Consider the following 14985-nt stretch of genomic DNA (forward strand, 5'->3'; position numbering starts at 1 on the left):
GGGATTCTCTCTCTCTCCCCCTCTCTCTGTCCCTCCCCTACTCGTGCATGCACTCACATACACATGCACTCTCTTGCTGTCTCTCAAAATAATTAATTAAACATTTGAAAAAAGTTACTTTTGTTATTCCTTCCCACTGTCCCCCTACCCACCCCTGTCTTTCTTTCATAGTAGAGGCTCTTCTCAAATGTTTCATGACCCTCAGTTGTATGTTTATATTTAAGAGTGTGTTCACATTTAGGCACATGGAAACCTGCTGTGTGTGTTAGGGCAGGGTAGGGTGGAGTGCTCTTGTCAACCAGCAGACTTCACTATGGGGTGATTTGGTGAGGACCTAGCTGTTTCCTTGTGAGAACTCTACCATGTTAATATTAGTGTTTTCTCTGAGGCAGTTTTCCTATCTCCTGCCAGGCAGTCAGTATTCAAGAGGCCAACTGGCTAAAGAGGCCTGATTGGGGATGTGAGCGGAGGAGAGATGCAGATTTTCATTAGACCTCCTTGTTTTCAGTGCCTTATCCAGCTCCCAGCCTGGGTCCAGAGCCTGACTAACTTGGCCCCTTGAGAAAGTAGACCTCCTGTCTTCTGCACAAGCCAAAGAAGGCATTTGGGAGTCTGACTACTCTTTAAAGATTTGCGGTTGGTCTCCCTGGTTTGGGCATCACCTGGTATCTCCAGCTTCTGATTTTCCAGGGTTCTGAGTTGCCAGCCTGAGCTTTGGCTTGCCCCTCTTTCCTAAGGCAGGCTCCTGTCCCATCAATTCCTAGTTTCCAGGATTTTGTCAACGTCTCTCATCTGCTTTTGCCTCCTCTCCTGTTCTTTTTGTCCTTGTGGACCTATGCATTTTTAATTATCATATTGTCATTTTGGTGAGGGGTTGGGACAAAAACAGAAATAAATGGACGTGTTCAACCTGCCCTGTTGAATAGGAAGTCCCGATTCTGTTAAAACATTTATTGAATGCCTTCTATAGATTTGCAAGTGACAATGCTAGGTGTCACTGCAGAGGTGGCCAAGGTAAATAACAAAGAGAAAAGGAAGGATGTGAGGAATGTTGAAGCAAGAATTGTCAGGTGCTGGTGCCTAATGAAGAATGGGGGGCAAGTCCAAGATCACGCTGGCAGGCAAAGACCCTCACAGGTGTGGGGAAGTCAGGTCTGCACTTTGATGGGTGTCTTCCTGGGATTCAGAATGGGCAGTGCACAGCTGGAGGCCAAGAAGGAGGGAGGGACTCAGATGGACAGGCCAGAGCTGGCCCCAAGGAGATGTGGAATAGCTAGGTAAGTGCTTTAATCATGCCAGGGTGTGTGGCACTCAGAGCTCAGCCCTTTGGGGCTCCTTGTGCCCACAGGGCTTGTTCCTCCACCCAGCAGTCTGCCCAGCTCTCAGGGAAGACCCAGCACCTTTTGGGGTCCAGTGCACATCATATGAGAGACAGCAGACACTGATAGAGAAAAGAGACGTTGTGAATTGATCTCTTCCGGACTCTTCTGCAGAGAGACGTGCTGGAGTGCCCATTATACACATGCGGGCTTGTGCACAAACCAGTGTGCCCTCTCCCTGACCAGAGGGGACCACCTGAGACATCCATCGGGGCCCTGTGGGCACTTGCCTCTCCAGGTCCCCCTCAAAGCACTGTTTCTCCATTTGGACCTGCTTTCAGCTGGAGCTCGCACACTCTTTCTTGCCTCTTTGAGAAAGAAATATGGTCCATCTCCCACAGACCCCGTTTCTCCCCTTTCCTAAGCTGGAATGCCACAAAGCCTCTATAGCTTCACATTTGGAATGACACCCTCCCCAAGACCCCAGTGGGCCCCTGCCTCCAGAGTCATCAGTGAAGTGGCACCTGCTGTGGCATTCGATGGAAACTAAAACACCAGCACCTCCCCTTTGCCCCAGGAGCCCCCTTGTCAGAAAGGCCTCTACTTCTGATTTGACTTCCTCTTGGCCCAGTGGGAGCTCATTTCCTGATTCCCAGTAGAAGTGTGCAAATTTTGGGACACTCTCTTCCTTCTGAGTTTTTGGGGGGCTAAAGCTCCCCATCAGCCTTCCTTTCTCCAGTGCAAACAACCCAGAGCCCCCACCCCCACCCCACCCCCCCGTCTTCGGCTCCCATGTCATTCCCAGCCCTTCCAAGGAGGGAAGTGAGTGAATCAGCCCTACTTGAGCAGGGACCCTGAGCCCACTCTCCACCCTCATCTGCAGGGTCCCTGAGGTCTGGGGACACAGAGGTGACCTGAACTTGAATCCTAAAATTCCATCACTCACTTACAAGCTGTGTGACTTGAGACAGATTGCTTCATTTCTCTGAGCTTTCATTCTTCCGCTCTGGGGGAAAAGGAGGTGATGAGATAATATTTGATGGCTCCTGGGCCTGAGGATGGAGGAGTGAGCTCCCTCCCCGCCCCCACCCCACCTCAGGTGGGGGGCGGTGGGGGGGAAGGGGCGGGCAGCAGCCCAGCCTCTGAGCAGCACGCGCACGTTCCAGGAGCGTCTGTTCCCAGCTCCGATTCACCAAGGCGCCCGCACCTTGTCAGAACTCCATCTGTCAGGAATTTATTACTAATGCATTTTATAACAGGCTTTATAATAAGATATTAAAGACTGTGGCGGCATCCAGCAAGCATTCCATAAATATTAATAACGCCTTTAGAGACGACACCTACAGTGGAAATGGTAGGGCTTCTTGCGGAGGTGGGGTCGAAGGTACAGAATAAATCGAATTGAGGAGGGTACACCACGAAGATGAGAGGGTACGGTGTGCTCTACTTCCTTTCTCTTGGCGCCTCGAACTTTTGTTCTTCTTTTCCTTTGTTCACAACTTTCCCTCTGCACTGTCTCTTTTTCTCCCTTTCAGTTTCTTCCTCTTTCCTTCCCTCTCTCTTCTTAGGCGTGCTCTCCCACCTCACCCCCATCGCCCTTTGCTCCCCTGTTGTGCTCTTTCACTGTCCCCTCCTAGTTTCCTTTGTCCCCTGTCACCTTCTTCTCCCTCCCCTGCCCCCTTCCTTACCGTCTCTCCTTCTCCGTTTCCTGCGCCCTCCCTCTCTGCCACTCCACCTGCCCGGCCCCTTCCTCCCTTCTGCACGCACCCCCCCCCACCCCACTGTTCCAGTGAGCACCCCGAGCCACCTCTGTAGAAGCCTGGAGTGTAATGTAACTCACACTGCATGTGAGAAGTGAGCTATTTATCATTATTATTAACGAACAAGATCCCTTGCACAGCAGAACATTCCCAGAGTCTATTCCCTTGTCACCCCAGGAGTAGCAAAAAGATTTATTTGTCTCTGAATTGCACAGGGTGGCCCATTTGCAGCGGGTCCATCAGAAGTGGCGTGGAGCTTAACCGGGAACTGGAAGAGGCGGGGGCCTGCCCTGTCTGCGACCTGCGTGGAGTGGGCCTCTGCTGAGAGTGATCCAGCTGGCAGTGCAAGGGTTTTGCAGGGGGGTGGTGACTAAACACTGGTCCCTGCCTCCCAGGAGGCATGGGCGGTGCATCTGGGGAGATTTCCCTTGAAACGGCCCAGAACCTATGAGGGAGTGGGCAGGCCTGGGCGGGAGAAGGAATGGTCATAGAGGAAGGGGTGCTAGGAGCAGAACTGGGGCAGGGAAGCAAACCAAGAGGCCTATCTCAGAGGCAGGAGTAATCACGCCCCGTGGAACCTTTCCTCCAAAGACCAGCCGCCCCTTTCCAACAAGAAAGTGGACTCAGGGCCAAGTCTACAATGAACATGTGGGGAGAAGTTGCCCTAGAACGGGGCGGCCCACGTCAACTGGAATGGGCCTTTTGGCCCTGCCTCCACAGCTCAGGACCACCCTGGCAATGCTTCTGTAGACCCCTGAACCCCAAGCCTAGACTCCGTAGGAGTACCTGCCCCTGGTTTCCTTGCCTCCAGGTGGGCAGAGCCTGGCCTTGCAGAGCATTGCTCATCCAGGCATGTCTTGGCTGAGTGTGTCAAGCCCATGATCAAGCTGTCCCCTGCCTGCCCCTGCCACCTCCACATTCATGCTGATCATTGCAATGACCTGAATGGATTTGCATGTTAAATGGAGTGTCTGGGGACGCTTAAAAAGGAGAGGGAGCCCGCATTCATTCATCTAGGCTGTTTTATTCTTCTCCCCATTATTACCTCCCTTGCCCCCAGCAGTCTAGGAGCAGTGGTAGGGAGCTTTGCTTTCTGTGGCCCAGCCTGGGCGTTAAAAGGACGGAATCCCTGCCGGCAAGAGTCAGGCTGAGCCTGGGGCAGAGCTGCAGGGATGAGGAGGCCTTGCCTGTGGCTGGATACATTCTGGGGGTGCCACGGGGCAGGCAGGAGCTGAGACCCACGGAGGACAGTGTAAGCCAAGGGGGTAGCCATGGGAAGGACAGCCCAGATTGAGTCTCTACACCACAGCCAGGGATAGAAAATGAAGTCCAGTCAGGGCCTGTGACGACCAGGGTAGGGGAGGCTCTCAGAGGCCCTTGTCTCTGCTTTTCTGTCTCACTGTGCTCATTGTCATCGCTGCACATGGGCTTCCTTGGCCTGCCCGTGGCTTCTCTGCTGCCTGGTAACTGTGGCTTTCTGCTTGCCATGGTGCCCACCCCAGCCCCAACAGATAGCAAGAACCTTTGTCAGGTTTGTGCAGAAAATTGGTTTAACTTGCAAGGCCCCATCTGATTGGCCTGTTTGAGTCAGGTGATTACCCCTGGACCAATCAGATGTGGCCTAGGTCTGAAGGCGCTTGGTACAAACTTGGCTGCCTACATCCATCCCCTTGAGCAGAACTGTGAGTACAAAAAGCATCTTTACTTGGAAAAAGTGTGGGTGGGGAGACAGGGGTTGGCAGTCTCTGGATGGGGCAAATAAAGCACTATATGTAAGGCAAGGCATCATATTTCCAATCGTGGCTGGACTGGATAATCCCCAAGGCTCCTTCCTTGATCCTACATGCAAGCCATCCCTGAGTGGTGCATGGTCAGGCCTGGCCTCAGGTTCAGGAGCTGTCTCCAGGCCCCCCCTCCGACCCCTTCCCCAGACCCCAGCCCTCTTCTCCCAGGCCCTCCAAACCGGCTGGGGAGGGTCTCCAGATGTTCTCCTACCCTGGATCTGTCCGCAGCAGCCATGAACCAATCATGAATCAACAAAGATGTTCTCTTTCTGAATTTTTAAATGCCCGTTTGTCTAGGTTGATGATGAAGAGATTGATTGGCTGTTTTTAATATCTCCCTTTAAATAGAGCTCATCTCACCCTGCTTGTGATGGTATTTTATTACCATAATAATAATTGCAACGACCATTTATTGAGTATGGTTCAATATTGCCGTGTGCCTGGCTCAGCAAGAAGTTTTTTGGGTTTTTTTTTTTTCGTACCTTGTCTCACTTAATTCTTTCTTACAACCCTGGAGGTAGGTACCATTAACAACTCCGTTTTTACATTTTCCCTGGTACAGGGAAACTGAGCCAAAAGAGTTCAACAGCAGAAGTTTGAGGTCTCCAGCCAATAAGTGGAGAGAGAGGCTGGGACTCAAACTTGGAGGGGGGGTGCGGGGGGTGCGGGGGGGGGTCTGACTCAGCATCTCTGCTCTGAGTCACCAAGTTCTACTGTCTGCTTGGAAGCCCGGGTGTACCTGGCTTCACAGAAGAAATCTGCTTGCATTGAAGGGGCAGATCTTTAAAGGGGGTACATCTGCACATTCGCATGAAATAGCTGCGTACTTGGAGAAGCCCCCAGTGTCGGTGCTGATGACCACCACCCCCCGCCCCATTCCCCTGATAGAGCATGGCACCCGGGACCTGAAAAGCAGGAAGTCAGCATTCTTTTCCCTCCAATGGCTTGTCCCTTCTAAGTATATGAATGGCTCTTTGCCAGGCCCGTTTAAAACCTTTCGTAAGTTACGCACAAATTAAATGGGTTTTCACTGCCGGGCATGAAACATAATCTAAGAAGGTCAGACACAGGGCCATTCCCTCTTTTTCCCCCTTTCCCCTGTCTTCTTGGATCTCGCTTTTAAATCCTCTAATCAGTTGCCCAGAGAGCCTTTGCCCCGGACCGTGAGGTATGCACGGGTGAAATGTCCCCTGCTCCCCGAGGCAGGGGGCTGCAGAGATGACATTCTCGAGGGAGCCATCCCTTCCCTCTGGGCGCTGGCTCTGTGTGGGGTGTGCTCTGAAGTGCTGTCTAGCGGCCTCACAGGGGGCTGGCTGCTCTGAAATGGGAACGTGTCCCTCCCTCCAGTGGCAGAACCCAGGCCCTGATGGAATGGCTTGGAGGGTTAGGCTGGCTCCGGTGCTCGCGTATGCTGTGCGTGTTGGATCTAGAGGGAGAACCGTAGTTTGGCTGAGAGGCTTGTAAAGATCTCCTTGAGCCCCGTGCCGTCGTGGTGGCATGTGAGGGCGGGCACCGGCTCCACTGAGCCCAGTGCCAGAGGGCCTCAGACTTCGGGGCCCTGCGTGCGGTGGCCCTGGGTATGTATGTGCAGAGTGCCTGTATCCATCAGGTCCCCAGGGAACAGTTCATCTCAGTTCCAATAAAGGCATTTCAGTGAAGAGACATCTTACAGAGGGTGGGCAGGGCGAGGGGGCATGAAGGGCTGTTGAGGCACCTGAGACCAGCAGCAGCCCTTAGGGCTGCAGGGAAAAGGGGAGGGGATAGCACTGCCTGCCTGGACCCCACTGAAGGCTGCAGCCAGGGAGGAGGGGCGGCTGGCCTGGAGCTGGAGGGAGTGGAAAAGTATCCCCCAGGCTCCTTCTCCTCCTGCCTCTTTCCCAAACTCTGAGCTCCTACGAGCACCTCCCCCTGGCAGAAGCTAGTCTGCAAGGGAGCCTGGGGGTGGATGCTGTCCACTGAGGTCTTGCCGGGGGCAGGGGGGGTGGGGAGACAGAGCAGGGTACTCTGCATCTGGAGGGTGCAGACAGAGGATGCCCAGCACGGTATTATTAATATTCATTGTGCGTCTTGACACCTGCCTGCCCTCCCCTCGAAGGCGTTCTTGTCTACAAGTCTTCTGGAAGGCACCAGATGACAAAAATCCCAACTGCCAACTTCTAAGCACTTATTACATGCTGGGAAATTTGCACTCCTGAGCTCACGTTCTCTTCACACTAACCCTATGGGACGTTATTGACTCCGGTGGACAGAGAGGGGATTAAGGATCAGAGAGATTAAGGAACCCAAAGACACACAGCGAGGCTGGGGCTCCAGCAGAGGCCTATCGATCCCTGAAATCCTGGCACTTGTCCGCTCTGCCCCCTTGCACACTTGATGCTCTTCTGGAGGGAAAGAGAGCATCTGTTTTCCAAGCCACCGAGCTGAGGAGGGAAGGCCTAGCAAAGGAAAAGGAGGTTCAGAGGCTCCAAGGTGTGAGGCAGCCTGCTGGGTTTGGAAAGTACAAATAGCTCTACCTACCAGGAAATATTAAACTGATAAGAATAGATGCTACACATGATCTTAGCTAAAGGCCACTAAGGGATACCTGCCAGGAAATAAAGTATGAAGGAGGAGATGGGGCCAGACCATGAGGGCCTGTGTCCTGTGCAAAGGGGCACTGGGGAGTCATGGATGGTGTGGAGGAGAGGGGCCTCCCTATCTGCCTCCTGTGCTCAGTGCTGGTGGGAGAAGGACAGGTTATGAGCCTGTTTATTCAGCCTGACACATGCTCAGTGATGGGGGAGAATCCGCACACTCAGAAAGAAACAATGGCAACTCCATCACATCGTTCTCCCGGGGCCCCTTCCAGCCTAAGCAGGGGTCTTGTAAAGAACACTCTTGCCTCAAGCAGATAGTCCCGGGGAAGGGTTGCCAGCATGCCCCAGTGAAAGAAGTTGCTCAAAGCGGTGACACAGGGCCCACGTCATGGCCAGCAGCACAGACAGGAGGCAGCAACTCAGATGCCTTCCTTGAGAGAGACCCTGCAGGTGTCAGAAGGGACCCAGTCATTATCCCAGCGTGAAAAAAACACAGGACCAGGAATACTGTCTCTGCCCTCAGGGAACTTACGGGCTAGTCCCACACTCCTGGCCAGGAGGCTTCACTCAGGCTGGCACTGACACAGAAGAGTCAGGACGAGAACTGCCATGGGTGTTTAAGAGAAGTATTTAGCGTAGAGCTTAAGATCGGTGGCTTAGAATTGGACCTGATTTCAAGGCCACCTTCTACCATTGCCTAGCTGTGTGCCTTGGGCAAGGCACTTCACCTCTCTGAGCCTTAGCTTCCTTTTCCAAAACCGGATACTAGCTGCCACCTAGAAAGCTACTTGTTACAGAGGTGGACAGACGCAGCGCACAGCACAGGACCTGGCATGTAACAGTCAGTCGACGGGAGCGGGGATTGTTTTTACCCTCTCGTCTCCACGAAGAGCCTCATTAGCTTGCCCATCTTCAGATGTGCCCAGAGCTCACTAAATTATGAATCGGTTCCTTCGCCCAGCATTTTGCCGGCGTGGCTCGCGTGCCAGGCCCTGTGGCGGGCGCTGCGGTGACAAGAGCTGGCCGTCGGGCAGAGATGCAAACAGATCCCGAGAATGTGCTGAGCGCTCTCTGGGCAGCTCGCGCATGTCTTGAGAGAGGACACTGACTGAACACCTGCCATGTGCCAGGCACTGTGCTAGGCAAGGCAGCTGGAGCCCTGTGGCTTCCACGGAGCACGGGCGCTGTGAGGGAAGACAGGCGCAGGCCAAGGAATTATAGAAGATATGTGGATGATGAAAACATCCAGGGTGAGGTGGGAACCTTAATATAAACAGTGGGGGAGGGTGGGGGCGGGGGAGGAGCTGACCTGCCTTAAGGGTCTAGAATGTTCCATAAGGAAGCAACATTTCACCAAAGACCCCAAGTCGGAAAAGGGCAGGGGTCCGTACATAGTGTATAACAGAGGGAATCATGGCAGGCTCCCAGGAGGTAGTAATATTGGAGTGGGGCTTGTGGGCCTCTCGTGGCAGGCTGCCATGGCCCAGGGATGGCTTGTGGATGCCCCACCCCAGGGCAATCCGAGTAACCTCCATGCTGCCAGCAAAGCCCTCGGGGCCCCCGGCCACCTGCCTGTAGTGTGCACCTCTCAGCTCCCTGCCCTTGAACCTCCCGACACACTGACGCCCAGGTGCCCCACCGAACCCCCCCCCGAGCCCGAGGCTTGGGCAGAAAGGGGCACTCAACGGACGAATCAGCACCGCCAAGAAACAGGGGGCTTGGGGACCAAAAGGCCCTCATCCAGAACTCCAGGATGAGCAGATCATCTTTAGAACTGGTGCTGTTATGGCCACCAGGAGGCCATCAAAAAAAGGAAAAAAAAAAAAACAAAAACAACCAGATACTGCATTTTAAATTCCTCTGAACCCTCTTAGAATAAAAATGACAAAGCCGCGGGTCCGGTTGGCTGGAGGGACGTGGTTAATGGGCTTTGGGGGAATAGTCACCGACGAAGGCAGCTGCTCCGAGCACTTCTCACCCTTTTGTTTGCTTTGCTTCACCCCCAGAACACACCGGTGGGGACACCCATCTTCATTGTGAACGCCACGGACCCCGACCTGGGTGCGGGCGGCAGTGTCCTCTACTCCTTCCAGCCCCCCTCCCTGTTCTTTGCCATCGACAGTGCCCGCGGCATCGTCACGGTGATCCGGGAGCTGGACTACGAGACTACGCAGGCCTACCAGCTCACCGTCAACGCCACGGTGAGTCCCGCGTGGATGTCTGCCTTCCCCCCCCCCACCTCGGGGGGAGAGCAATGGGACATCGGCGTCCTTCCCTGCTGGTCAGGCTCAGCCATCGTGATGCTGGTGATAGTCACAGTGAGACCAAGGGCCGGGCTGGGCTGAGCACTCAGGTGGATGGTCTCCATGAATCCCCACGGCAGCCCCAGCTCATAAGTAAAAAATACCAAGTGACCCATGTTACAGACGAAGAAACTGAGGCACGGGAGCCATTCGGGTGACGGTGGTGACTCAGCAGCTTCACTCCCGTGCCGGCGCTGGTAATCCCACAGGACATCCGTGGTGTGGGGTGTCCCCTTGCTCTCTGGAACATCAGGCCGAGGTGGGAAGCCAGCTATGTCGTGACACCACCCGACATGCAGGGACCAGAGGGTCCAGGCATCCTGAGTAGGGCACGCTATGTGCTCCAAGGACCGCGGTGGGGCCTGGAAATTCCAGGTTCAGTTAGTGAGGAGAGGGAGGAGAGAGAGAATCATTGTCCCGTTATATGGTTGATGCTGTTGAGACTCACAAGCCGACGAGTAGCAGGGAGCGAGCATTCAAACCTGGCTTATCTGCCACCCGTCCGGGGCCCCCACGGCCAGGAGTTTCTGAGTTTCCAGAACATCACAGCGGCTCGGCCTCTGTCACCTGCTGTTCGGGAGGACCTGAGGGACAGGCAGGCCACACCCTAAGCGGGCTCCTACCCCTGCCTTCCTGTCTTGCCTGCTCCTGCCTCTTCTCCAGGCACAGCCGGAGCCCTCAGCAGGCCGCAGGGCAAGAGCTGGTGGCCGTTTGTCCCTTATCGCCTGACACACGCCCTCTGGCCCCGTGTCGCTGCAGCGGGGACTGCCAGTGGTGCTGGGGGCTCCGCTTGGCCGGTCACAGAGCCCGGATCCTGGGGTAAGACACACGGACTAGGTCGAGGGTCCAGTGTGAAAGGTGGGGCTCCCCCAGGCTTGGGCAAGGTGGAGAGAGGCCCCAAGAACCAGGAAACGCACTCTTTTTCTGGGGAGGCCGCTGCAGGAGACATTCACGTTCTTCCCTTTCTCCCCTGGTTCCGTGTTCGTCGCCTGGGAGGCCACGTGTGCTGCTGTTAGTAAACCTGACTTCTGGGACCGACGGGGCTTGCGAGAGCAGGGTCCGCTTTCTGCACGCACCTGCACCCTTGTGCGCTCCCTTGCCCCCGCACCCAGCTGCGGTGTCCCTCCCGCCACCCGCCATTTGCCCACACCGGGGCCCAGAAATGCACAGACGCTTGCTCTCTTTCTTGCTATGAGCCTGTCTCTGTGGAGTAATTTCCATCTTCCGTAAAAATGGCTTTGGGCTGGTGGGGGAGAGACCAGAGCTGGGCACAGGCTCAGGTCTGGGTGGCCGGGCCTGTCAAGAGGCCTGGGCTCAAGCTGAGAAGGTGAATACAGTTAAATTGCTGTTAATCTCCCAGCGCTCAGACCCTGAAGCAATAGAACGGGAGCAGCCCTTCGATATTGATGGCTCCTGCACCTGCATAGTCCCCTCTAGGACCCGTGCTGTGCCCTTGGCTGCTGGGCATTTCCCCAAGGAGAGTCTCCTGTGTGGCATCACGGGGAGCAGGGTGGGGCCCCAGACGCCACGGGGTGGGCACCAGGTGGGGAAATGTGAGGACTTCCCCGGAGACGGCTGCCGAGAGCTGCAGGCCCCAGAGTGGCAGCTGGGAGCCCAGCGTGTCGCCTGCCCTGCCAGGGTGCCCTCTGCCATCCCCATTCCCCAGCCGTGGAATCCGAGATAGGCTGCATGGGGACATCTGTGGCGGGAGCAAGGCTGTGGCCCCAGGACTGCGGGACGGAGGGGAGGGCACGTGCCAGGCCGGACAAAGCCAGCTGCCCACAGAAGACTGCTAACGGCAAATGAGGGTCACTGGCCTCCCCTGCTCCGAAAGTCAAGGGGCTTTCTGTTCCTCCCACTCTGGCCCTGTCTGCCTGGTTGTTCAGGTCCCTGGCGGAGAGCTCTTACCACGGGCAGCCCCCAAGCCTGGGCTGTGGGTTCCATTGTCTTAGAGTCTGGGAAGGTGTCTCCCTGATGGATCCTCTGCCCAGCTCCTCCTGCATCCAGACTCTCCCCCACCCTACCGCACGCACCCCTCATCCCCAAAGTCCCTCACCCTCTCCGTGACTGTCCCTGAGGACTCTTAGGACAACCTGCCCTCTCCCCCGCCAAAGACTCTACTGCTGCACCTGTGTACCTGGAGGGCAGGAACAGGCTCTACGCTTGTTGAAATGGGGAGAATGCTTTGCATCAGTCAGGTCACCCCAGACCAAGGGAGACCCCATCAGAGGACGGTCACTCTCAAATCCCAGACCAGAGAATGTACAGGCCTGAGGGTCCACGGAGGTCATTGTGTTGAGCCCCTTCGTCTCCCAGAGAAGGAAATTGAGACCCCACGAAGGAAGAGAACTTAGGCAGAGTGACCCAGCAAGTCAGGGGCTGAGATGACGTCAGGGCCCCGGATCAAAACAGGGCAGGTTTGTATTGCAAAAGGATCTGAGTTTGAGTCTGGGCTACACATGCACCATCTGCGTGACTCTGGGCAAGTTACTTAACCTCTGTGAGTCTCGGTCAACATATCTGAATAATAGGCACATAGTATCTACAAAAGCAAACAAGGCGCGAGCGCAGTGCCTGGTACGAAACGTGTATTCAGTGTGTAGTTTCTGTTCCTCTTGGCTATCGTTATTTGACAGCAGTGGGCTATTTAATCAGTTTATCATGGGGGGCTGTGTATTTGGGGGTAATAGAAGATATGTTTCTGATTTCCTCTCCTGGTGAGCTTTCATAAGACTAAATTTCCAATTGACTAGGAGGGTTCAAACACGGCCTGCCTGGCCACAGGGGGATGGCCTACACGACCTCTCAGGATTTCTTCCTGGAGTCCCCCAAATGTCACATGCCCCGGAGCTCCCCCTGCTGTTCTGTCAGAAAAGTTGCTTGACCACTAAACCCTGGGTGCAGACGGGGAGGGGGCGGGGATACAGGTCTCAGACTGGCCCCCTGTCCTGTGAGAGGGCCTTTCTTCTGAGGAACGCCCATCCTGGTCCTTCCCTTGCTGCCCTGGGGTGAGAGGGGGCAGGAAGTAGGCATGACGGCAGCCAGTGGCCTCTGCCTGAATCAAGAGAAGTTGCTAAGGACAGCACTGTCTCTTTACCCCAAGCCGGTCATCCCACCCGTGAGGTGTCCAGCATGATCAGGGCTAGGCTGGGCGGGGGCGGGGGGGGGGGAGATCTACCCTAACCCTCCTCTGTGACACTGGATAAGCCACCTTCTGCTGGGCCCTGGGGACCCTGTTTGCGTTTTCCTGCACAGGTCAGAGATCACCGTGGGTTCTTAGAGTTCTTGAACTTCTGTGTACTAACGATCTTTGTGCAGGAGTGTGGGAACCTGTGCGTACATAGGCACACAGGTTTGTGCACATGGGTGTCGTGTGTGCAGGTGTATGTGTGTGTGTGTGTGTGTGTGTGTGTGTGTGTGTGCACACGTGTCAACAATGTCACAACCTAAGGCTGTGTATTCTCTGTCCTCTAAGGATCAAGACAAGACCAGGCCTCTGTCTACCCTGGCCAACTTGGCCATCATCATCACAGATGTCCAGGACATGGACCCTATCTTCATCAACCTGCCTTACAGCACTAACATCTATGAGCATTCTCCTCCGGTAAGATGCTCCCTGGCCCTCGTGGGGCTTCCCTCTGAGCTTCCGTTGGGGCCGGGGGCCCTATTTGGTAGGACAGGCTCTTCCTTGGCATTTCTTATTCCCTTCAATCCCTGTGCATGTCGTGATGGGTGTCTTGGCACAGTGAAAACCCAACCCCCTCTTCATACCGCACCCCGTGTCCTCACCCTCTCACTTCATCTCCAGAGGGTTCCAAGAAGCAAAACACAAAGACTTACTAGCATAAACAAACAGGAGCAGCTCAGAAAGATTTATGTGGGATACTGGGGATGCCTGTGGAACCAGCCTGGTCTGGAGAGCACATTTGGACTCAGCCAGGCTTAACCAGATTTGGGCTCAGCCATATTCATGGGTCGATCTGCCTCTCCCAGCCAACCAGTGCTGCCTAAGATGGCGGCCGTTTGCCCCTCTCTCCCCAACCCTCTCTGGCCTGGCTCTTCTCTGAGAGCACACAGCTCTGGCTGCTCCTCCTAACTGCTGTGTCTTTGGATTTCTCAAGTCCACGTTTTCAAAAGAGGCACCTGGTTGGCTGCGCTCATGGTTTTGTGCCACGTTGCAGTCACCGATCTCCAGCCAGCCGGGAGATTGGCTGCCCTTGGGCTCTGTGTCTGCCTCTGGTTCAGTCGGTTGTGACTGGGAATCTTCGAGACCCAGACGTGCTACTGCCTGCTTGGCAGGGGCTGGGAGCGGGCAGCTTCACTCGCCCATCCCTTGCCTGGTCGCCATCCGTGGTTTTGCGCAAACTCGACTAAAACACACACTCGGCTGATAAATTAAGAAACGCTGGCTCCTCTCGGCAGGTGCAACCCTGGACATGCAGCTTGGGGAGTCTTTTCTGTGGAAAGAAAAACGTGCCCTTCCTTTTGACGGAGCTCGGTGTGCTTAGAGGAAAGACACACAACTTGGAGAGCAAAGCAGGGCACCCACATGCACACCTGCATAGGCTCACAGGATTAGGTTATCAGTGAAAGGCAGGCTTCCCTTGATCAGGGTGAAGACTGTACCTGTAAGGCCACCACAGGCCAGGGAAGCCTGACCTCCAGTTTGGAGGCTGTGGTCCATCCTGACCATGGCATCCTCGAAGCACTGTGCTTTAGTCTCCGGGTTTGTGAGGGTAGTAGCCATGTCTTTCTTGGGGCCAGGTATGGGCTGGAGGCCCTAACAGGCAAGATCCTTTTTAGTCTCCTGCTGCAGGCATCTGGAGATATTTTTGGGGAGATATTTTCACCTTCTCTTTCTTAGTGGTCCATGGACAGCAGGACCTCTAGCTTTTGAGGCTAAAGGCTATCTCCTTCCAAAGTCTCTTTGCTACCCCCACATCTTCTCAGCCCAGGGAGTCCTTCCCTGGCCTTTCAGAGAAGATAGGCCCTTCCAACTGCCCCTGGCCCCTAGATGTCCCCTTCTTAGCACTCAGCACTCTTGGACAGCTGGCTCAGCCTCTGCTTCCCTGCTGGACTGGAAGCGTAGTTGGGCAGGGATTGGGACTGCTGTGGGCATAGCACATCAGGGGTGCTAAGGATGTGTTTGTGGAGTGAATGAATGAATGAATGAACGAATGAACGAACGAACGAACGAACAAATGATGTCCTGGTCAGACCAGCCCTCTCACCATCCTGCCATC

At 55.0% G+C, this 14985-nt stretch overlaps 1 protein-coding gene across 1 annotated transcript in view; it reads left to right on the forward strand.

The window, feature by feature from the left end:
- CDH23 (cadherin related 23) overlaps window positions 1-14985 on the forward strand; it is a 365372-nt gene that overhangs the window by 121131 nt on the left and 229256 nt on the right. Inside the window, 2 exon segments of the mRNA XM_042960117.1 lie at window positions 9446-9640; window positions 13218-13346. Coding sequence (XP_042816051.1) covers window positions 9446-9640; window positions 13218-13346 — 324 coding nt within the window.

The sequence above is a fragment of the Panthera tigris genome, chromosome D2 (genome assembly GCF_018350195.1).
Source record: "Panthera tigris isolate Pti1 chromosome D2, P.tigris_Pti1_mat1.1, whole genome shotgun sequence".
Lineage (NCBI taxonomy): Eukaryota > Metazoa > Chordata > Mammalia > Carnivora > Felidae > Panthera > Panthera tigris.